Raw genomic sequence first — 24,782 nt, 5'->3', positions numbered from 1 at the left:
AATTCTGTCTAGAAAAAGGGACAGGGTAGGAGAATACGGATCAAGATATTTGGGACTTGCTGCTCTCAGGCATTTCAAGCTCAGAATGAGCACTGTGAAAAACCTAAAAAAAATATTTCAGATTAGCCAAATAAATAAAATATTAAATATGTGCGAAGGTAGTATTTTTCCATTATTTTCTCCCGGGCAGGCAGTAGAATGACATCAGTGTCACAATCTAGATCATCGTCCATTTGGAGCAGAGGGGCATCTTCTGTAAGGGGCAGATCATGAGGGCAGAGTGGAGGGCACAGCTGGGGTGCCAGATGCTTTAAGGGGGTTGAAGGGACCCCTCCCTTCCCGGTGGTTTGTAGTTACTGCAAGGTGTGGATGCTGCACACTGAGGACCAAACTACAAGCATTTGGCAAGGTGTTTTTTTCTTCTGGCTTAAAAAATGAATAGCAGACTGCAACTGTCAGTAGGGATGGGCCCGGACCGGTCCGGAGGCCATTGTAGAGGCCTCCGGACTGGTCCGGACCTTGGTGGTTCGGTCCAGGGGTGGGGGGTACCTTTAAGAGCTGCAGGAGGGTTTACTTACCCCTCCCGCCGCTTTCCCGCTCTGGCGCCGTAATCTTCAGAGTAATTGGGGCGGCGGGACACCTCCCTGCCGCCCCTTCCCCACTGCTGCTCTGCAAACCTCCCAGGAGTGCTTTGCGCGCGCGCACATCGTGTGTGCGCTTCACGTCTCTGACGTGAATAAGAGTTAAGATTAACCATATACATGTTTGGAGTGTGGGAAATGCTTCGGGAAAAGATCTCACCTTACTGCCCATCAGAGAACCCACTAGAAGAGAATCTTCAGAAATGCTCACGCTGTATCTAAAGGCATTGTGATAAATCACTCCTGAAATTATTTTTCGATATGTTTTGTGTTAGGGTTAGGGTTAGGTATTTATTTCAAAGATAAAGATTGTTTGGTTGGGAAGAAAGTGTCCTGCTCCTGGATTTGGGCGTGTTTGTCCAATGGGGCAAAGGACCCGATTTTAAAATTTAAACTTGAAGCTTCCAATTGCTAAAAGATTAAAAGAGAACACTGCTTCAACTGGTCACAACCAGGGCATATACATATTCTACTAGCTACAAAGTGTTCGGTCTAACATGTTGTGTTAAGGGCTTTTCATGTCCACTCCATTTCCAGCATGTGGGGAAATCGCAGCTGTTAGCGTGTCTCCTAAGGGAGTCCCCCTTATTTAGGCAACATGCATAAGGCATGGTATCCTCTGCTGTGCTCAGTTCCAGTTTCACCACTGCTCTGGAGCCGGATTGCTGTCAGTGGTAGACTGCTGAACCCAAGTTCTAGATTTTTCTGTCCACATTGGAATGGACACCTGGAGTCAGTGCAACTGAAGCCAGCATCCCCTGTTAGAAGTGCCAAAGTGGCAACCAATACCATCTGCACAGGATGACTGTGTTGGAAGGGACCTTGGAGGTAATTCAGCCTTTCAGGCGTAGCATTTTAAAGCATCTCAGTTTTTAACTAATAAGAGAAGAGAGAGGACACAGATTAACATTGTGCTAATTCCAGGGCAAGCTAGTGCATTAAGATAGTACAAAGTCGCTCACTTCAGATTTGGAGCAGTGTTGTGGCGATTGTACAAAGTCGGCATTTTGCTCAAGTTACCTGACCTTCCGGGGGTGAGGATCACAAAGGTGGAAACACATGACCCAATTCAGCCCACGAATTGGCAAGCGCTTGCTCGGGGCTCCCAGAAGCCTGGGTGGGGGGTGGGTTCGTTCCGGGCACACCCTGTGCACATGACATCACACGGGATGTCATCAGAGGGGCCGCCGGATGGGGCTGGACCCAGGCCGCCGCTCAGCTGGCTCCACTCCTGGGAGAAAACCTCAACCCTGGATTGAGGTAAGACCAGCCTTACATCAGAGATGTGCTGCTCCTTTTGATTGGATCCCAGAGCTGTCTGTCTCTGGAAGAGTGAGAAAGCCTTCCCCCTCGTTATAAAATAGGGGCCAGGAGACACCATTTCCCAGCCTGGAACAGTGGGGAACAAGGAGGCCTCCTGCCAAGCAGTCTCCTGGCTCATTTTCTCCACTCACTGACTGGCTTTTGAGCCTGGGCATCTCTGTTCAGAGGCTTCGCTTTCACTTGCCTACCTTGCACTTTCCACCGGCCCTCCTTCCATGGGTGGTCTGGGAGCTCCCTCCACCAAAAGCACTGGTGGGAACTCACAGGACCCTAGCAAGGGCAGGCCAATATCAGGACCACATGTGTGAGAAAATCCTAGCCTACCTTCCCATTGAAGGAGACAGACAAATCTTTCCCACCTTTTGGAAACAATGCAGTCTGAGAGTGCATTAACAGAAGCATAAGTATCCGGATCATGAGAAGCAATTGTTCCAGTCTATTCTGTACTGGATCACACCACATTTGATCTTAGCCAAAAGACTTGGGAGTACTGGCTGACATCCTGAGGTCCGAGCAACATCATGTCTGGAGAGGGCTACACTTAACCCAACTGTGTGCACATGTGTGCTGATTTTGCTAACCAGCTGGCCCAGAGCAGAACCTCAACCTAGTCTTCTCCCACTCCCTTGCTAGTTTTCTAAGTCTGGGGGATTTTCTTTTCTGGTAGACCCTTCCCTCACACGGGTCCCCAACTGATGTCTGAAATGGTACCATTGAAATGCAGGGTTAGGACCTCCCTGAGAAACAGGCATCAGCAGCTTTTTGCCTACTTGCATCCACTTTACAAGAGATTGTCCTATCAATTTGATGTGAATTCGGTTCGTCCCTGGGTCCGCCTTTTAGCCAGTCAAACAGACTCAGTGGGAATCATTTAGAGGCTTTTTATTGCTACTGCAGTTTAGCAATAGGTAATCATGGCTTACGCTCTCAAACTGATTACAGTTTGGTTACACGTGCATCTTACATTTATACAAACAATCTGAATGATGCTGACACCCTAGAGACAGTATATGTGGCAATAAAATGGTGGACTAAGTATCTAGTACGCATGCGAATGATTCATTGTTCATCTGGTGATTACTCCTTATTTGGTTAAATCCTGTTTTCTTAACTGTCAGCAAAGAACAGTGAGAACCTTGTGAGAACCAAGTTTCTTAGATACAATTTAGTGGAGAGAGATAAGAGTTGATCATGAGAGGCCGTGATGTCCCTGAGCTGGGCTGGGGTTACTTTAAGTTAGAATGAGGTTTTCTAAGTAAACATGGAGTTTCTTTGGTTTTCTAAACACATCAAATTGACTTTCTCTATAGCACAGATAAGAAAGCCAGCCCTGGCGACAAAGAGAAGCAGGGCTCTCAGGTTTATTTCTGGGAAGGAGGGCAAGCATCCCCAGTCAGGAGAGCCATGGGTGTTGCGGAGGGGCAACAGGGGGAAGTTGCCCCCTCCAGAGTTCCCTATAAGAGGGAATCCCAGAAGTTGACAACAGCTCCCAGAATCCCTAGCTGCAGTGTTCTTTGGCTGAGAATTCTGGGAATTGTAGTCAGGAACATCTGGAATTTTCTGTTAGAAGGAACACTGCCCCCCTCCCCCTGCATTGAGCCATTTCCCATTGAATTCAATGGGGCATACTCCCAGGGAGGGGGGTATTGTATTGCTGGTTTCCTCACCCCAGCTGGAAAAAGTTCTTAAGATGCCCTTGAGGGGAGTGTTCCCCTTTTGGCTGGCAACAGGGCCAACTCTTCTGGAAAATTCTCCTCACAATGCCAAAGGTGCCTCTTTAGGGGCCAGCCCTAACCAGTCACAGCACTGAAGCACAAAATGGTGGGCAGAGCCAAGCAGAGAGGAAAGTGAGGAGGTCTCTCCCACAAACCAGCCCTTCTGTGCCCTTTTCTGCCCTCAACAGTCTATGATCAGTGCCTCCATCCAGAGTTTATCATCTGGATAAAACAGGGGAGTTATTTGGTCCAGGAATAAATCCCCCCCAGCTATGATCTAACACTGGTAAGGTGTCTCTCCACTGCCCCTGCACATCACTTGCATGCACATGGCCTTCATTCATGCACAGAGGCATTTATTTATTTGACATATTTTTATACCGCCCAAAACACAAGTTCTCATGCTGACCACGCAAATGGCTGCTGCACATGCGCAGAGGCCATGTGTATTCCAGCATTGCGCTGGGGCAGCTGGGAGATGTCCTGCTGGGATCATAGCTGGGGGAAGTGCCACGATTATGGAAGTGAAAGCGAGTGGAGGAGCAGCAGGTATGGACCTGCTCTCATCCATAGGAAACTGCCATATACTGAGTCAGACCATTGGTCTATCTAGCTCAGTATTGTCTTCACAGACTGGCAGCGACTTCTCCAAAGTTGCAGGCAGGAATCTCTCTCAGCCCTATCTTGGAGATGCTGCCAGGGAGGGAACTTGGAACCTTCTGCTCTTCCCAGAGCGGCTCCATCCCCTGAGGGGAATCTCTTTCAGTGCTCTCACTTCTAGTCTCCCTTTCATATGCAACCAGGGTGGACCCTGCTTAGCTAAGGGGACGAGTCATGCTTGCTACCACAAGACCAGCTCTCCTCTCCATGTTAAAGGGTCTGGGTAAGCCCTCGGTTTTAAAAGGATTGTGCTGCAATTCAGGCGCAGAATCGCATTTTGAGCACCTCCCTACTGTTACTGTGATGGCAAGTCTTTTTCTGCAGACCACTTTATAACTGTGGAGAGCATGGGGTGGGGGCCTCAGACAAGGGTGGTTATTTGAAGTATTTGCTGGGAGTTCAAAATTCTCATCGAGAGTTTGTCCTTCCTTTCTCTTGTCTCCAAGAACAAGGGCATGGAGATGCAGGCTGCTTTGGGATGTCCAGAGCTCAGGGGCGGAGCCTTTACCTTGCATGCCCAAAGGCCCAGGTTCAATCCCTGGCATTTCCAATTACAAGGATCTCAGGCTAGGTAGCAGGCTGGGAAAGATCTCCATCTGACCTAGGAGAAGCCCTGCCAGAGTAGATAGCATGGGGCGAGTGGGACCAGTGGGTCTGATTCAGCTCTGTCCGGTCATTATGGAATCTGGGGGTGCACTGAGAGTGCACCCACAAGCCCTGCCTTCATGGTTACATTGCTGCCTGCAGAGGCAAAGGCTGTACTCAAGGAGAGATTCTTCTCCTGATCAGACCATGGGAGTATCCCAGCCAGAGGTGTAACTAGGGAAAACGGCGCCCGGGGCAAGCACTGAAATGGCGCCCCCCCGCCGCCCCCCCAACATACTACATTATACTTAGGTTTTTCCTCACAAGCGCCTGCCGCCGCCAAGCCAGGCCACTGACTGGCCGCCAGGCACCAGCAAAGCAATTGGGGGGGGGCACAGGCGGCGCGGAAGGGACCGCTCGTGGGGAAGGGGGCACCAACACGCTCTCTTGACTGCTGCAGCACTGCTGCACTGAGCAGGAAAAATTTGTATTAACAAAAAATTAAAAAATTTTTAAAAATTGGTCATGGCGGCGCCCCCCACGTGACCAGAAAAGATGGCGCCCGGGGCATGTGCCCCCCTGCCCCCCCTATAGTTACGCCTCTGATCCCAGCATTCCACAACAGAGAGGATCTCTCCACGAGAGAAGTGAATGGCTCTGCAGACCACTTTATAACTGTGGAGGGCATGGGGTGGGGCCTCAGACAAGGGCGGTTCCAAGGCGAGCAAGATTGCCTCCCCACCCTGCCCCCATTCATTCATTCATTCATTCATTCAATTTCTATACCACCCTTCCAAAAATGGCTCAGGGCGGTTTACACAGAGAAATATTAAATAAGTAAGATGGATCCCTGTCCCGGAAGGGCTCACAATCTAAAAAGAAATATACATAGACACCAGCAACAGTCACTGGAGGTACTGTGCTGGGGGTGGATAGGGCCAGTTACTCTCCCACTGCTAAATAAAAGAGAATCACCACGTGAAAAGGTGCCTCACTGCCAAGTTAGCAGGGGTTTCTGTTTGAGAAATCTGATATGCGAGACACAACTCATACACTCATACATGCACTTTGATCTTTCTGTGCCCCCCCCGCATCCTGCCCCCCCCTCCCGCCGGTGCTGCCAGTGACCACAGAGCAGAGCAAGGCTTGCAGGCCTGCTCTTGGGGAAAGTGTGCAACTGCTGCATACTCTGATTCTATCAGGACTGAACCGGGCTAGTATAAAGCAACTTAAGACCTCTGGATACTTCAACATTTGGAAGTCAGAAATAACTGACCTGTTTGTTTCCTCCAAAGGAGGGTTTCTAGTTCCCAAACCTGATCTCATCTCTTGGCTGGAAAGAGGAGATCCATTTGTCTGGGACTCCAAAGACATAGAGAAAACCCCACGTAGCTGCTTAGGTGCGTGTTATTATTACTTAAAGTATTCCCCCTCTCCAGTACAATACTGCTTGGGATGGCTCATGGTGATGGTTTCCATTTTGGTGTGAGAATTGAGGGATGGTGCATTCTTCTTCGTGTTTTGATCATTATTATCAAGGCCAGATTAAGCTGTCCCTGTTGATATTCATTGTCCATTTTGACATCTCACGGCATCTCTGTCCTCAGAGTTGCCTTTCTTCTGAGGAGGTTGCATAAGATATTAAGGTCTGACATTTGCAGTGGGGGTGTAATTAATGCCAGAGCGCCTGCTTTAAATCCAGCAGGTGCAGTCTTAAACCTCTGGCATCTTCAAGTCTGACTGGGAAAGCCCCCTGCCTGGAACCTCAGAGAGCCTCTTCAAGGCAGTGTAGACCAGGGATTCTCAATGTTGGGTCCCCAGATGTTATTGGACTTCAACTCCCATAATCCCCAACTAAAGGCCACTGGGGCAGGGGATTATGGGAGCTGAAGTCCAATAACATCTGGAGACCCAATGCTGAGAACCCCTGGTGTAGACAGTGCTGAGCTGGATGCACCAGTGGTCTGATTCAGTAGAAGTGAGCCTCTGCCCTGGTGAACAAAATCTCCCATTTCTGAAAGCCTGGAGAGTTACTATCAGTGCTGACAATACTGTCAGGTCTGCTCTAGATATGCAGCCGATTGAGGTGGTAGAAATGAAGTGTAACGCTCCAGAGTCGAGACAATAGGTGGAGTCTGAACCTAGTGTTGTTCTATCTATCTGTCTGATTTACTGCCCTTCCAAAAATGGCTCAGGGCAGTTTACAACAAAACAAAAACAATTAAAACCCGTTAACAATTAAAAGAAAAACTATAAAAAACAGAATCAAACCAATTTAAACATTCAAACCGTTAAAAACTCTGGAAACGCCTCCTGCAAGTAGAAATGGAGCTAAAATCTTGAAATACTAGGTGTTTACTTCCAGATGTATTTTCATATGGGGGGGCACAAAAAACTGGCACCCCACTCCTATAGTAGTCCTGTCCACACTACTGTCGCAGAATTCTACCACCTCATTTTGTTCCAGCATTTTGCCATAACTGGGCACATGTAAAGGGATGACCTTTGCTGCCTCCTCAACATGGTGTGTGGGTGGGGGGGAGATTTGTGCAAAGTGAAGAGGTGGCACAAAGAAAGCAGGGTGGAGCAAAAGGGTGGTGGGGTGCTCCAGATTTTGCACACAGGCCACCTTCCACCTGGCTGCACCCATGACCATGGCTGCACCACTGCCATGACCTCAACCAGGTGGTAGCAAGCATGACTTGTCCCCTTAGCTAAGCAGGGTTCACCCTGGTTGCATATGAAAGGGAGACTAGAAGTGTGAGCAATGTAAGATATTCCCCTCAGCAGGGATGGAGCCCCTCTGGGAAGAGCATCTAGGTTCCAAGTTCCCTCCCTGGCTTCTCCAAGATAGGGCTGAGAGAGATTTCTGCCTGCAACCTTGGAGAAGCCGCTACCAGTCTGTGAAGACAATACTGAGCTAGGTGGACCAATGGTCTGACTCAGTATATGGCAGCTTCCTATGTTCCTAAATTTTGCCACTGTCACCAAGTAGACTTCTTTATCAACTAGCTGCCTCTACCAAACAGTCCTCCAGGCTGGTCTACAAACTCATGCTTGGCATTTAAGCATGGGGTGGATTATACAGACAGCGACACAAATGTTGATTTAAACAGTCAAAATTTTACTAAAACCAAAAATATTCCAATTCAATCAACAGACTTTTGGTTAAAACTGAGATAAGAAAACTAGAAACCATAAGAGCATAAAGAACAAATAAAAGTTGGACTAACCGCGTCCAGCTAACCTGCCCTTAATCCTGTGCCCTAACAAAGTTTCCACCAATCAGCTTCTGGTCAGCTCTTGCTCTTTGCTCTGCAGTTGGTAGTAGGCTTCTGTCTCCCTGCTTCTGCAAGAGGCCTTTCTCCTTCTCTGTACTGGATACAGCATTCCGTGTGATCCAAGCAGTTCAGTTTCGAGTGATTTCTGCAGCTCACAGTTTCAAGTGATTCTAACTAACCCCTGGCTGCTGAAACTTCCCTCTTTTATATCTATAACCCCAGCTACCTATTTTGGAGTTACCCAATCAGAGATGATAAAAACAAGGATTTGCTTTACCCAAATTCAAACAGAACAGTTAACGGTTGGAACTTGTGAGCCCATGTAAGTGAACTCAATACACAAAATGGAGATAGGCAGCCATTTTACAACACATAAGCAAACACAAAACAAAAATGCAGAACAAACATACATGACTGGGCGGGCAGGTGGACAGGGAGGAAGGCAGGGTCCAACTCAACTTCCTCCCAGACAATCAAGGGGATGTTGTGTGGCGCACAAGTCACACTCCCAGACAATCCACACTGCTCTAAGCAGTGCAGTTCTCCAGAGGCCGGGACAATGCATCCCAGCCCCCAGATATCCCACAATGCATCTTGCAATGAGCGCAGTGCATTGGCAATACCATGAGCCAGGCGCTCTAGGCATCCATCTCTGTGTATGCACATGACCCCATACTTGGGGTAAAAAGGACACCTATGCCCTTTAACCCAGGTAAAAGCCAGGGTACAAAACCTGGGTTTGTAGGGGAGGCAGCATAGGGAGTGGGCTTGATCCTGGTGTTGCACATGCGCAGCCCTACCCAGGTAGGGCTAACCTGGGTAGGGCTGCTTGTGTGCATATCCTTGTTATATTTAATGTTATGTTATATATGCCATACATTTGAAGGACTGGTACCAAGGTTCACTTTTAAAATGAATGCACATTACATTCACTCTAAGACAGGTACATGTGTGCAGACACCTGAACAAAGTACAATGTAATATCTCAATAGGACAATAAGGGCTGTTCTTCTACCTGGCCTGTCATCTGACTATATAAGAGAGGCAGCCTGGGCCATTTCAAACAGTGATGTAGCTTCACTCTTTATAGGTCCCTTTTTCTCTTCAGGGATTGTTTCTGTATTGGGCTAGATATTCATATGGACTGGCTGTGGCCAACTGAAGCAGTAACCTGCTGTGGTCTCTTAGTATTGGAAGGTTAAAGGTTAAAACATTGGGTCCTTTAATTGCTCCAGTGGGTGAAAACACTCAAGTCGAGGACCAGGACACTTTTCACCATCCACCCAGCAGTTATTACGGAAATAAATGACCTCTCAATTTACCTTCCTTGGTCTCTCCATTGCAATGCATATTTTAAACATAAGAGCTTCAGTGTCATTTGACTAATGTCTTCTTTGCCTGCTTCCCCACCCTTTCCTTTTCCTTCATGTCTCCTGTCTCTGATTAAAATCAGAGCTTTTCTATATATTTTTTACCTTTTATCAAGCATGTAGCCATCACAGGTGACCTAAAACAACAACAACTACTACTACTACAACAAATCATAACAATAAATGTAGGCCTGATTTGTCATAATGACTTTAGATATGGGCTGAGCACGTCTATATATTCCTTTTTAGTCGGTTCTCTGATGTAAGGTGGAACATCTTCATCTCATCATCACCACACTTCAAGCATCTAAATGGTTCCTCCATGTGCGAGTTCTTTGATGTGTAGTAAGGTGTTCTTTCCAACTGAAGCTCTTTCCACACTGCAAACATGTATATGGTTTATCTCCTGTGTGAGTTCTTTGATGTTTTCTATGAGCTGATTTCTCACAAAAGCTCTTTCCACAATACAAGCATTCATAAATTTTTAATGTCAGTGTGGATTCTTTGATGGGAAGTAAGGCTGACTGATGCTCTTTTGACTCACCAGATATTTACATGCTTCTTCTCCTGTGCAAATTCTTTGATGTGAAACAAGGTCACTTCTCTGACTGAAGTTCTTTCCACACTCCAAGCAGAGACATTGTTTGTCCATGGTGTGAGTTTTTTGATGGCTAGTAAGCTTATCTCTTCGACTGAAGTTCTTCCCACACTCCAAGCAGAGATATGGTTTCTCCATGGTGTGAGTTTTTTGATGCCTAGTAAGCTTATCTCTTTGACTGAAGCTCTTTCCACACTCCAAACATTTGTATGGTTTCTCTCCAGTGTGGCTCCTTTGATGTAAAGTGAGCTGCACTGTGTGAGTTTTTTTATGTGAAGCAAGCATGTAATGCTGACTGAAGCTCTTTCCACACTCCAAGCATGTATATGGGTTCTCCATGGTGTGTATTCTTTGATGTAAAGTTAATGTATGACTTCGACTGAAACACTTTCCACATTTCAAACATTTATATGGCTTCTCTCCTGTGTGTGTTTTTTCATGTTTTGTACGAGTTGATTTATCAAAAAAGGCCTTTCCACAAATCAAGCATTGATATGGTTTCACTCCACTGTGGATTCTTTGATGTCTATTAAGATATTCATTCTGACTGAAGCCCTTTCCACACTCCAAACATGTGTATGGTTTCTCTCCTGTGTGAGCCCTCCGATGAATAGCAAGGTTCTTCCTCTGCTTGAAGCTCTTTCCACACTCCAGACAATGATATGGTTTCTCTCCTGTGTGGACTCTTTGATGTTGTTTTAGATTTTCATTCTGAATGAAGCTCTTTCCACACTCCAGACATTTGTATGGTTTCTCTCCAGTGTGGCTTCTTTTATGTAAAGTGAGGCTAGTCCTCCACCTGAAGCTCATACCACACTCCATACATTTACATGGTTTCTCTCCGGTGTGAATTCCTTGATGGGAAATAAGGACACTTCTCTGACTGAAGCTTTTTCCGCAGTATAAACATTTATATGGTTTCTCTGCTTTGTGAATTGTTGGATGTGACCATCCACGTGGCTTCCTGTAAATCTCCTTGTTCTGTCGATTATCTGTTGGGGGAGGAGGGGAGAGAAACCTAAAGTATCATTATACATACATAGAGTAATTTAAATATATATATATATATTATTATTATTATTATTAATTCGATTTCTATACCGCCCTTCCAAAAATGGCTCAGGGCGGTTTACACAGAGAAATAACAAATAAAAAAGGTAGACCCTGTCCCCAAAGGGTTCACAATCTAAAAATATAAATATATAGGTGGAGGATGATTTTCAAGTAAGGTTCTCTTTCATGATACGCTCTGTACTTTTCTGAATGTGAAGCCTTGCCATGAATGAGTCAGGCAGCAACGGGAGGGAGAGATTAATACTGGAGAGATTATGGAATCTGCCTTGTAGTGAGTCTAATCATTATTACGATTATCCTTACCAGGGTGGTTTCAGGAAGGAGATTCTGCCAGGAACTGAACTGGGACCTTCTGCATCCAAAGCAGAGACTCTGACACTGAATGATGGATACTCTGAATGAACACAGGAAGCTGCCACACCAAGTCAGATCCTTGGTCCATATAGCTCAACTCTCTTTATGCTGACTGGCAGCAGCTGCCCAATGTTTCAGACAAGGGTCTTTCTTTCCCTGCCATAACTGGAGATGCTGCCAGGGATTGTGCATGTGACTTCCTGCTTATTTATTGGATTTCTAAACTGCCCTTCCTATCTATCTATCTATCTATCTATCTATCTACCTACCTACCTACCCAACACCAATTAACAATTAAAACATTCAAAACAGTTTTAAAACCCTGGAAAACCAGGCCAAGCATTTACAGTTTAAACAAACCCAAACAGAGAGGTCTTAAGGGCTCTCCTGAAGGCCAATAACGAATTCATATGAAGAACGTGCTCCACCACAGAGCTATGCGAAGTCCCGAGGAATCTGCTGAACCTGATCATTGGACCATCTGGCTCAGTATTATCGACATGGACTGTTGGTGCCTTTCAGCAGAAAAGACTACAGATCCCAGGAGCACATGCAACATCTCCAGGACTCGGGGGGGCGGGGGGGAGGCAGGGCGGGAAGTCATTCTAAAGTCAAGTCATGGAAGATGGCTGTCTGCATCAAGGCTCGGAGTGAAGGCAGAAGAGTTTGTTTTACCCACTGCCTCCCACCTGGTCTCCATAAGTAGCTTTAGGACTGGGAGGGGGCTGATCCAGTCTAGTTTGCTTCACCTTTAAAGTACGGATTTTATCTGCTGTGAGGTGTTGTTGTTTTTTTTAAACCTTCTATTCTTCTGTGTGTATACACTGTGCCCTCTGCTTTGCTTATGACTTACAGTTGGTAAAATAAAAGCACTTGCTACTACCACCACGACCACCAGATATTTTTTCTTTTTCTCCTCTACACTTTTAAAATGCACTACTTCATATGTAGAATGCGAGAGTCTGCACTCTGCACAGCCAGAAACCAGAAGGATCCGAGCTAGCTAAAGCCATTGCCTGACTGACTAGACCTTCCTGATCAACACAGTAGCAGACAAGACCATTTCCACCTTGAATACATGGAAGTTGCTGGAAGACTTTGTTTATGTACTTCTTCAGGTGGGCATTTTAATATCCACTGTGTGGATCCCAACCAAAATGACATAGGATGCTTTCTAACCAGCGTGGTGTAGTGGTTAGAGTGCTGGACTAGGACCAGGGAGACCCGAGTTCAAATCCCCATTCAGCCATGAAACTGTCTGGGTGACTCTGGGCCAGTTACTTCTCTCTCAGCCTAACCTACTTCACAGGGTTGTTGTGAGGAGAAACTCAAGTATGTAGTACACCGCTGTGGGCTCCTTGGAGGAAGAGCGGGATATAAAATAAAAACAGTAATAATAATAAAAACACAGATTAGATTCATTTGGGGACGTAGAAACCAAAAGAACTAAGGTCTGTTTCAGGAAGATGACTCAGTCTACAGAGGTACCATTCAGTGTTCCCGGTTACAGGGATTCCCAAATGTTGTTGAATACAACTCCCATAAATCCTTGGCCATTGCAGCAGAGGATTATGGGAGTTGTATTCAACATCTGGGAATCCCTGTAACAGGGAACACTAGCACCATTATTTAACTTATGAATTTAACAAATTCATCTGTTTATCTGTTGTATTGTTTTTATGCCTGTATTTTATACGTGTGTGTGTGTGTGTGTGTGTATAAGCTTGATGTTTTATTGCCTTTTTATTGTATGTTTTAACTTTTGTAAACCACCTTGGGGTTGTCTTTTAACGAAAGGCGGTATATAAATGTAACAATAAATAAAATAAACAAATGCATCAGGCGTTTTTGGCAGGAAAATGCTCCTATCATCCCAGAGTTCTTCACAGCTTTTTCAGTCCTCTCACTACACTCACTCACTCCATAAACTTTGGCTACTGTTGCTGGCTAGCAGGCAGGTACCTCCCTGTCCCAAGTACAAGATCAAGGCCAGCAAACGTCTGTGCAGCTGAGAGCAGATGCTGAAAGTCTCCTCTGGTCCTCTTCCCCTGCTGTAGGCTGAAAAGGCTGAGATCTCCCTCCACTCAAAGCCTTCCCTCTTGCCTCTCAAGCAGCAGCTTCCCAAAACAGAGCTTCTTCTCTCTGTAGATTTCCCTTCTCTCTCTCTCTTTCCACCCCCCACCTCCACCAGCTTCCCTCCCTCCACCAGCATTCTCTCCTCAGCCTGCTGTGGTTCTGCTGCCCCGCAGCAGAACATAGGTCTATCTAGCTCAGTATTGTCTTCACAGACTGGCAGCGGCTTCTCTAAGGTTGCAAGCAGGAATCTCTCTCAGCCCTATCTTGGAGAAGCCAGGGAGGGAACTTGAAACCTTCTGCTCTTCCCAGAGCGGCTTCATCCCCTGAGGAGAATATCTTGCAGTGCTCACTCATCAAGTCTCCCATTCATATGCAACCAGGGCAGACCCTGCTTAGCTACGGGGACAAGTCATGCTTCCTACCACAAGACCAGTTCTCCTCTCGGAGAGAGGCCATGCCCTCAACTCCTACCTGTGGGCTTCCAGCGGCATCTGGTGGGCCACTGTGCAAAACAGGATGCTGGACTAGATGGGCCTTGGCATGATCCAGCAGGGCTGTTCTTAAGTCCTTACAATCCCAAGTTCGCAGAGTGGATGAGGCCACTTCAGGAGTGGGTGCCAGCTTTGTGTGCTCCCCCAGGTAAAAATACACATGGAAACAAAAATCTAGTACATAATTTTTTTTAGCTCGATCAGATTCCCGAAGCGATAGGGTCCTACCTGCATGAGGGTTGTTTAAAATAGGATAGCCCTGGAAATGGTTTCCAGACTCCACCTGCCGTCTGAACTAATCGAGTCCATTACTGCCACCTCATGCCGCTGCATGTGTGGGCCAGAGCCGGGTCAGTATAGTCTGCATTGACAGCAGTTCTCCAGATTTAAGAGACTCGAAACTCCGCTCACTAGGGTGGAGGGTGGTATCTGAAGCCGCCTGCTGCTGAGACACACCACTCGTTCATAGAGCTCAGCACGGTCTACGCCAGGGTTACTCAACCTCGGCCCTCCTGCAGATGTTGGCCTACAACTCCCATAACCCCTGACTATTGGCCACTGTGGTTGGGGATTCTGGGAACTGTAGTCCAGAAACAGCTAGAGGGCCGACGTTGAGCAGCCCTGGTCTACACTGACTAGCAGTGGTTCGCCAGCATTCCAGACGGGAGTCTCTCCCAGCCATACCCGGAGATGCCAGCGGCTTAAGGATCAGACCTTCTGCGAGGAAAGCAGAGGCTCTAGTGCTGAGCTTCATCCATCTCTCATGCAATCTCTTACGAAGAAAGGCAACCCTGAGGAGGCGGATGCTGTGAGATGCTAAAGTGGACTCCTAAGACAAAGGCGTAGTCTGACAAGCTTAGTTTGTGGTGGAGCATCATCACCCACCAGCTCTCAATTCCCACACAGAATGAACCCCCTCCACCGCTGCCGCCCACACACCTAAGCCGTCCTGTGCTGGTCTTCCTAGTCCTTTGGATTTCCAGAGAGATGGATCTTCTCCTCTTTCTTCCAGCCAGGAGATGAGGGCAGGTTTGGGAGCTGCAAACCCTTCTTTGAAGGAAGGAAACAGGCCAGTTATTTCTGACATCAAAATGCCGACGCATGTGAACACACGAAGCCGCTTTACACTAGCCCTACTGAGTCGTTAGCGAGAGACAGAGTTAGTGTGTGCGGAGTGTCCCCAAGACCAAGCTCGCAAGCCCCACCCCACACAGAGGGCCCCCCTTCTGTGTAGGTGAATGCTACACACTCATGGAGAGATCCACTCTGTGATGTGGAATGTTGGGACACCCCAGGGACCTGATCACAGGAAGAAACAAGAACAGCCTTTGCCTCAGCAGACAATGCTATTACTGTGGTGAGCAGGGGCAGGGGGGCTTGTGGGTGCACTCTCAGGGACACTATGCGAGTGTACAGTGCCCCAGATTCCAGGGCACTGGATTCCAATTCTACTGAATTGGACCACCAGTCCAACTAGCCCCATACTGCCTACTCCAACAGGGACTTTCCCAGGGCAGAAGGAGATCTTTCCCAGTCCTGCTACCTAACTGAAGATCCTTGTAAGTGGAAATGAACCTGGGCCCTCTAGCACTCACGGCAAGGGTTCCTCCACTGAGCTACGGACATGCCAAAGCAGCCCATGTCTCCAGCTCCTCTTCTCAAAGACAGGGAGGAGGACAACCTCCCTTTTAACTCCCTAGAAATACATCCGATAAAAATAAAAAGCTCTCCTATCCAAGCAATCAAAGCAGACTTCCATGCGGAAGATTACTTGGAACTGGATTCGCACACTTCAGGTAAACCTGGCTACTCACAGTTTAATAGAGAGTCCCAATAGGGAGAGAACAAACAGACAGATCTCCAAAGATCCCTCCCAGCAGGGTCTGGCTCTGGAGCTAGGGAACCCAGGAGATTGGATAATATGGGAAGGAGGACAGTCAAGTGTGATGTTCACATCTGTCAAAGTGACTCGCTTTGCAAGATGAGCATCTCCCAAAGAGGTAGTGTGCATTTTTAAAATTCGCACCAGTCACGATCAGGTCCGTGACCAGGAAAATCAAGAGGCAGATCTAGGCACACAACCAGGCCGCCAATTTCCACAGTGAAAACCTTACAGGGCAGCCATAAACAAGCAGAGATACAAGTCGCCCTCGTCAGCTGCGGTTTCAACAACTGCGGTTTCACGTATCCATGGGCGGTTCTTAGAGAACTAGTTTCTTTATCCGCGGTATTAAAAATAGGCTAAATTTACCGATTTGTGGTTTTGAGTGGCTGGATATGATTTCCAGTGTCATCTATGGCCACCATTTTACATTGCAGAGCCATTTTGTGGCATTAAAAAAAAGAATTCTTGTGATTTTTTTTGCAAAAAATCAAAGGAATTGGGGGTTTGGGAGGGCACTGCTGGGGAGCTGAAGACCTAGAGAGCAAGCTACAGTATGTTGTTATTCTTATTTCTTCATTGTTTGCTTTTTTAGCCCTGTTTGTGTGTGCAGGAACCTAACCCCTGGATTCCTATAAGGGTAAGAACGGAACCCCCGCAAATAACGAGGGCCACCTGAATTCAATATCTTCACCACCTGTCTACAAAGAAAGAGGAGTCCTCACCCAAAGAAGTCACCATCCCATAATTCTCCAGCATGACTTCCCGGTACAGAGCTTTTGTGCCTGGATCCAGGAGGGCCCATTCCTTCCAGGTGAAATATACAGCCACCTCCGCAAAGGACACCAGAGCCTGGAAAAAGGAAATATTCTCTCCCAGAAATAATTCTGTCTTTGCCCTACAGTAAAACCCACAGAGATATACACTTTTGCTAACAATCTGAAAAGAAAAGGGAAGGCAAGGATGTTGGTTTTTTGCAGGATCAAAGGTTTACGGAGGGATGGCGTTTCTTTGGCCAGATACTATCAGGCAATAGCCAAGTATTCAAAGCACTGTCCAACCAGTGGCTTGGGGGCAGAATGTAGCCCCCTTCAGGTCTTTTCTTCTGGCCCTCAAGCCATGGCTTAGGAACTGTTCTTGTAGAAAAGGGATTGATTGATAAGGGCTCCTAAACCTTGATTGGTTACCTGAGTGCTTTGTTCTTGTTCCATAAACATGAACAGAATGACAATTTAATAAGAGTAAAAACATAAGAACAGCCCTGCTGGATTTAGCTCTAGAGTTCTCAGATTTGGGCCCCTGAATGTTGCTAGACTACCGCTCCCATCATCCCTAGCCACCAAACACTATGTGTGTGGGGTGATAGGAATTGTAGTTCAAGAGCATTCCAGGATCTAGGGTTGTGAATACCTGATCTAAATTATTGTTTCCTGTGTGTCCTTTTCCCTGAAGAGTGAATGTTGCAATTACAGATCTCTGAAAGTCTCCCCAAAGGAGGCAACCAAATAGCAGAAGAAATTATAGTCGTGACAAAGAAAGCTGTTTTTAGAAAACTCTAGAGATCAGTCTGTGTGGATGCCCTTCTGCCTGCTGTGAATGCAGTCAATAGAATGGCAATCTGTACTCCAGGGCATCAATACTTAAGAGGAATTCACCACTGTTTAGAGGAAATATGACACCCGGGGCTGCCTCTGAGCATGTACAGAGTTCTTTTTCAAGTGAGAAAACCCCTTTCCCAAAAAGTGACAGAAATGAAGAGTACCCCTGAGGAAGGACAGAACATCTTTCTAAATTGATAAAGCATGATTCCCCTTGCCTGGGACATTCATGGGCATCAGCAGTATGGCACACAAGACTGCCTCTGAGCATGTCAAGAGTTCATTTCCAAGTGTAGAACAAATTTTCCCAAACAGGGCAAGAAGTGAAAAGTACCCCCAAATAAGGACAGAATGCCTCTTTCACACAAAGGGAATGGTGCTTTATCATCCAGAGACTGAAAAAACCCTTACAAAACGTGCTGTTTGGTGTCAGCAGGCAACTTCTATATCTTGCAGCCCCAGGAGTCACAGGGAAGAGAAGGGTCCCTTCAAGCCCCTGAAAGGAGGAGGCATCCCAACTCTTAGGAAGCTGCCTTATACCGAGTCAGACCAGTGGTCCATCTAGATCCGTATTGTCCACACAGACTGGCAGCGGCTTCTTCAAGGTTGCAGGCAGGAGTCTCTCTCAGCCTTGGAGATACCAGGGAGGGAACTTGGAACAGTGTACCTGCAAGCATGAAGATTCTCTTCCAAGAGCAGCCCTGTCCCCTAAGGCAGGCCTGCTCAACTTAGGCCCCCAGCTGGTTTTGGACTACAACTCCCATAATCCCCTGCCACAGTGGCCAACATCCAGGGATCACGGGAGTTGTAGGCCAACATTTGCAGGAGGGCCAAAGTTGAGCAGGCCTGCCCTAGGGGACTATTTTACAGTGCTCACACATGTAGTCTCAAATGCAAAGCAGGGCAGACCCTCCTTCTTTCCTGTGCCCTCTGATCCGTCCCCTACCTCGGCGCCGGCCTGCATTGCAACAGAAGCCTCTCCACTCCAAACAGAAGACGATCCAGAATGTGGCACCGCCCGATATTCTGCTGCCTGCCCGGGAAAGAAAAGTCATGAAAGAGATTTATTGCAAATATAATATTTCACTTCTTGGGCTAAGCAAATATCTTTCCAAAAGGCAGCCAGAACACACACGTGGGAATCCATTTGGCGGGCTTTTCCTGCTTTGGGTTATAAAGCAGCCGACTCCATTTCAGTCCCACCGCTTGTTTGCAGGAGGAAAAATGAAGAATCTCCGTTTGGGAAAGGAAAGGAATAGGTCGCCTTCATCCAGCCCGCAGCACAAAAGCAGCATGTCTCTGACTTCTCCTTAAGGAGAAAGGAGATCGCTCTGGGTGCGTCTGTCTGGCAGGAGGAGCATCGTCGTGCAATGGAAACTAGCAGTCTCGGGCGCCACATTTTGCAGCAGGATCGCATGCAAAAGCCCTTCTCCATCTCCCTCAACCCAAACCACAAGGTCCCTCCCTCCACTCCTCCGCCCCCGCAACTTACCCTCAAATCTTGCTCCTTTCACGCTTTGTTCTCTGCAGCTCCCCAGGACAACTCTTCTCCTTTCCAGAAACCGAAAGAAAGATGCATGCATTGCATTCATTGATGCGCTAAAGATAGGAAAAGAACCAACGCCCAGGGATCACTTCCGGCTTCCATTCGACCACCGCCACCATATGCGGGGCAGGAGCATCCAGCAGTATTGGAGAAACGCCTTCCTTCCATAGCGAAATGACCGTCCTGCTAAGAGATACTTCTGCACAACCCAGAAGTCCTAACTGGACACATTTAAGGGAACTCTAAGAGTCAGTGGCTGGAACGCTAAAAGTGATACCACTTTAAGAGGTATGACTCTTAAAATGGTATGACTCTTAGCGTTCCAGCCACTGACTCTTAGAGTTCCGTTAAACGTGTCCAATTAGGACTTCTGGGTTGTGCAGAAGGATCTCTTAGCAGCACGGTCATCATTCATCGCTAACTAAAACTGGATCTGTCATGAATGATGAGATTTCCCAGGCCTCCACTCTCCAAAACCGAGAAATGCTCGTGTCCCGCATATAGTGGTCGTATTCTTATGGAAGCCGGAAATGAAGGTTGTGAGTTTGATTTTACTTATCTCTAGGTTAATGGGCTTTCTATTTTCTTGGAAGGAAGAAGGTATGTTTCCTTGGCGAGGACGGAGGTGTAGGGAACAAAATGTGGAAGGTGCAACATTTGGGAGGTGAGTAGGGGAAAAGTGGGACTGCATTGTCTAGGGGGGGGGGAACTGGAGAACATCTGTATTAGACTGCAAAAGAAGTCCTATGATTTCAGCAAGGACTTTCTTCAACTCCCTCCACCGAAACAACCAGGTCCCCCTATCTCTGCTTTTTCCTTAGCCCCCCCTCCCACCCCAATCTTGTTTTTTGCATCTCCCCAAGGAAGCTTCTCTCTCTTCCCGAAATCGAAACAAAGGTACATTCTTTGAGCGTGAGCCAAAGAAAGGAAAAGAGCCCGGGGCACAGAACCTTCACTTCCGGCCTCCTTTTCAATAGGGCCGCCATATGCGGGGCAGAACCTCCCGCAGTGTTGGAGATTAGAGGATTGGGGAAATCCTTTCAAGAGAGGCCAGCCAGAACTCCTCCAAGATGAAGGTTATGCCCAAAGATGTTTGTTTCTACACATCCCGGATGTCCTAACTGGATACATTCACAGAAATTCTAAGGTTCAATGGGAACATAGGAAGCTGCCATATACTGAGTCAGACCATTGGTCCATCTAGCTCAGTATTGTCCACACAGACTGGCAGAAGCTTCTGCAAGGTTGCAGGTAAGGAGCCTCTTCACCCTGTCTGGAAATTCTGGAGGGTGGGAGGACTTGAAACCTCTTGCATGCAAGCATGAAGATGCTCTTCCCAGAGCACCCCATCCCCTAGGGGCAATATCTTACAGTGCTCTCTCATTCAAATGTAAACCAGGGCAGGCCCGGCTTAGCAAAGGGGACAATTCATTCTTGATACCACAAGATCAGCTCTCCTCCCATAAACTAGGTCTCTTCCCATGGAGAGCTGGCTAGGGTGGGGGGCGTGTAACACTTCTGCTATGGAAGAGGAGTGGTTCCCCACTGCACATGGAGCTGGTGGTCAAATGTAAGCAGGCAATGAGGACCCCACATATCTAAAGCTCATTTAACTCACCTGAGAAAAGAGTTGTTGTCTTGGGGAGCTGCCTTAGTGAAGAGCTGCACAGAGAAAGAGTGCAAGCAAGGTGCAACATTTGGGTAGGGACACAAGTGAGAGAGAAAAGTGATATCTTGCAATTCAGCTCTAAAGTAGCTCCCAAGCCTCCTAATTTGCACTGGACAAACCTCCTACTGCGAGACCCACACAGAACTATCTCCATTCCTATCACAGGCAGAGGAGTGGCTCTAGGGAAACACTGCTTTTGTGCTCCAAGCTGGGAAGGGGCTTTATTTGCCTTGCCTTGCCCAAATGGAACTGTGCCATTTTCCTTCCTGCTCCCTTAACACATGGGGTTATCAGGCCAACCAAGGCAGTCTCCACCCAATAGCCTCCCCCAAAAGCAGCTTGAAATGGGTCTAGATTATCAATTTCCTCCAAGACTTGTCTGGAGCTGGGAGGCCACCACCCTCTCAATTACCTTGCCCAGCCACAGAAGGTTGGAGACAGGCCTGTAGTTACTTAACTCTGAGGGAGCCAATGCAGGATTCTTCAGAAGAGGTCTAATAACTTTTCCCTTAAGACAGGAAGGCATCTTGCCCTCCCTCAGAGAAGCATTTATTATCTCTACCAGGCCTTCTACAATAATCCCCCTGCCAGATAGTATAGGCCATGTTGGACAAGGGTCAAGAGAACAGGTGGTAGGCCGCACCGCGCCAAGTAGCTTGTCCACATTCTCAGGAGTCACAAACTGGAGCCAATCCAGCCTAACCACATTTATTTATTTATTTAACATATTTTTATACTGCCCAAAACTATTTAAAAATCAAATAAATAATCAAATAAATTAGTTATAAGTTTATTTGGTCATTGACCAGCAAAACAAACAAATAATAATAATACAGTCAAATAATAAATATATAAATAAACTTACATCTCTGGGCAGTTTACACATAAGAGGAGTCGCTGGACTCCTCCATATCAGACACTGCAATAATTGTGGGATCTGAGTCTAAGCTGGCCAAAATAAGAGAGATTTTGTCCACAAAGAACTCATTAAAAACATCACAGCAGGTAATTGATGGTTCCAGATTCTGATTCAAGGGAGAAGGAGAAGGGGCATGTACTAGTTCCCTCACAATCCTGAATAGCTCCACTGGACATGAACTTGCGGATGCAATATGAGCAGAAAAGAATCACTTCTTTGCTGCATGTATTGCCAGAGCAGAGGTTTTCAAATGAGCTCTATGTTGTGATTTGTTGGATTAAAGTCAAATCTTTCTCCACTTGTGCTCCAGTTGTCCACCTTGCTGCTTGAGATCCCATAGTTCTTCCATATACCAAGGGGCCAGGGTCAGAGAGGACTCTTAGGAGTGATCATGCCTAATCCTTTGGTGAGTTGTTTGCTCCAGTTCTCCACCAGGGCAACAGCAGAATCACTGGCAGTGCCAACACTAAATCCTTCCAAGGCGTCTTGTAATCCTATTCGATCCAGTAACCCTCTTGGGCAGACCATCCTAATATGCCCCTCACCCCTGCGAAGGTGGGACATGATTGTGAGTCCAACCTTAAACAGATGGTGATCCATTCATGATAATGGGGAAATCACAGGAGTCCCCAACCATGGAACAGCACCCTGGTCAGTGTAAAAGAGTAGACCATATCAAGCATGTGTCCAGCGACATGCATTGGTCTGAGACCGCTTGGGATAGGTCCATAGTTGTCATGGCTGCTATGAACTCCTGAGCTGCCCTAGACAAATTGGTCTCTAAGTGAACATTGAAGTACCCCACTACCACAAGCCTGGGAGACTCCAATGCCAAGCCTGAGACCAAATTTGACAGAGACTTTGTTGGGCTGCAGGGTGATTGGTACACCAACAAAAGTCCCAGTCTATCCTTGGTCCCCAAACCTAAGCACACACATTCAATATGGTTAGATACTTCAACAGGGATCCTGGTAAGGAAGATGCTATCCTTATAGACCACAGCCACTCCACCTCCCCACCCATATCTCCTCTCACCTGCTCCTCAAGTGAGTACCCTGGAGCTGGGACCAGATTGGGCCATCAGTCTTTCCCAGACAAGTCTCTGATCCAGAATCAAATCATGGATGATATTTGCTTTATTCTAGACTGACCTGGCATTACCAAAGAGCAATTTGAGGCTCTGTAGGTAGTTGACACTGCTCCCTGAGGTCAAAGAGCTGGCAGGACAGGTGGGAGGGGAAACAGCTATTAGATTTCTGATTTCCCTTCCCCTGTAATGGTCTGCTGACCTCCTTCTATTCCCCCCCCCACCAGAATAGCTCTCCCATAATCAATGGACACACCCCGTCTCCCCATCTCCAGACAAACCTAGACACATTGTAGACTAATCTCACCCACGACTCAGTCAACAGAAGCTATATAAGCAATAGCTTCGGCTTCTGAAACAGCCATAAAAGAATATACTCTGCCCCAGCTCTCAGACCCACACTTAAGGCCAGCCCCCTTTGGCAGCTGGCTTTGACGGCCACCTACTACCGCCCACACTGCAAGCTGTGCCTCCAATGCACCTCTTTCCTTTTAAGCCCCAGAAACCCAGAGATTCCCCTCTCATGAGAGACTCTTGAGGCTTGGCTGATGGTAATGAATATGAAAGGATCAAATCAATATGAAAACAGCAGGGGAGGAGGGAGAGGGCAGAAGGTGGTGAATCAAGAACATATGCCGTACTGCACTGCCAGAAAGGGATTCATCTTTCAAATAGCTTGTGGATGGTGGATCAAATATCAGCATAGTGCCGTCCTGGATAATAATAAACAAGACTTCACATTTGTATAGTGCTTTTTGAGTGTGCTAAGCGCTTTACTTGTCTCATCTTGTTATCCATCCAAAAACCCAGTGAGATAAGGAAGAATTATGATGTCGCTGGAGCTGAGAGGGAACAGCTTCCCTAGACCAGGTCAGACTTCTCCAAGCGGGGTTGCAGCTGGCGTAGCAGCCATAGCTGTGCCTCCAGCATCGGGTCTTGTGGTTTCCCCTTGCTCTTTCAGGATTCCTTCCCCTGAGAAAACCTCCACTTGCTTGTGGACAAGAGTTCCCCTTTTGGAAATCTACTGGGCCAAAGTAATTGCAACATAGGGGTTCCCCCCTCTTTTCCCTTATCTAATACAGTTGCCAACATAGTTTATTTAGCAGAGAGCAGTATACCCAAATGAACCACACAAGCAAAATTTGCTTTTTAATAGGTTAAATGCCGATGAAACTACAGTGCCCCCTAGTGCTGCACAGAGGCAGTCACACAACGGCCATCTCCATGCAGTTCCTCATACAGGTGAAACTCGGAAAATTAGAATATTGTGCAAAAGTCCATTAATTTCAGTAATGCAAATTAAAAGGTGAAACTGATATATGAGACAGACGCATTACATGCAAAGCGAGATAAGTCAAGCCTTAATTTGTTATAATTGTGATGATCATGGCGTACAGCTCATGAAAACCCCAAATCCACAATCTCAGAAAATTAGAATATTACATGGAACCAAGAAGACAAGGATTGAAGAATAGAACAATATCGGACCTCTGAAAAGTATACAGTGTACTGTGCTTGATTGGCCAGCAAACTCGCCTGACCTGACCCCATAGAGAATCTATGGGGCATTGCCAAGAGAAGGATGAGAGACATGAGACCAAACAATGCAGAAGAGCTGAAGGCCGCTAATGAAGCATCCTGGTCTTCCATAATACCTCATCAGTGCCACAGGCTGATAGCATCCATGCCACACCGCAATGAGGCAGTAATTGCTGCAAAAGGGACCCAAACCAAGTACTGAATACATATGCATGCTTATACTTTTCAGAGGTCCAATATTGTTCTATTCTTCAATCCTTGTCTTCTTGGTTCCATGTAATATTCTGATTTTCTGGGATTGTAATGGTATAACTCTGCACTCCTGGAAAATCTCAGGGTTATCTGTTCTGGTGTGTTTCCATTGCAAAGATCCC

The 24,782-nt window shown here is 46.9% G+C and overlaps 1 protein-coding gene across 1 annotated transcript in view; it reads right to left on the bottom strand.

Moving 5' to 3' along the window:
* LOC128343898 (zinc finger protein 721-like) overlaps window positions 1-24,782 on the bottom strand; it is a 61,504-nt gene that overhangs the window by 18,957 nt on the left and 17,765 nt on the right. The window contains 6 exon segments of the mRNA XM_053293331.1: window positions 10,269-11,165; window positions 15,108-15,218; window positions 16,776-16,902; window positions 18,595-18,681; window positions 18,784-18,809; window positions 22,944-22,999. Of these exon segments, the coding sequence (XP_053149306.1) occupies window positions 10,269-11,165; window positions 15,108-15,218; window positions 16,776-16,902; window positions 18,595-18,681; window positions 18,784-18,809; window positions 22,944-22,999 (1,304 nt within the window).

Source organism: Hemicordylus capensis, chromosome 2, assembly GCF_027244095.1.
Source record: "Hemicordylus capensis ecotype Gifberg chromosome 2, rHemCap1.1.pri, whole genome shotgun sequence".
Lineage (NCBI taxonomy): Eukaryota > Metazoa > Chordata > Lepidosauria > Squamata > Cordylidae > Hemicordylus > Hemicordylus capensis.
The sequence above is the reverse complement of the archived record's forward strand: the minus strand, read 5'-3'. Positions and strand labels throughout refer to the sequence as shown.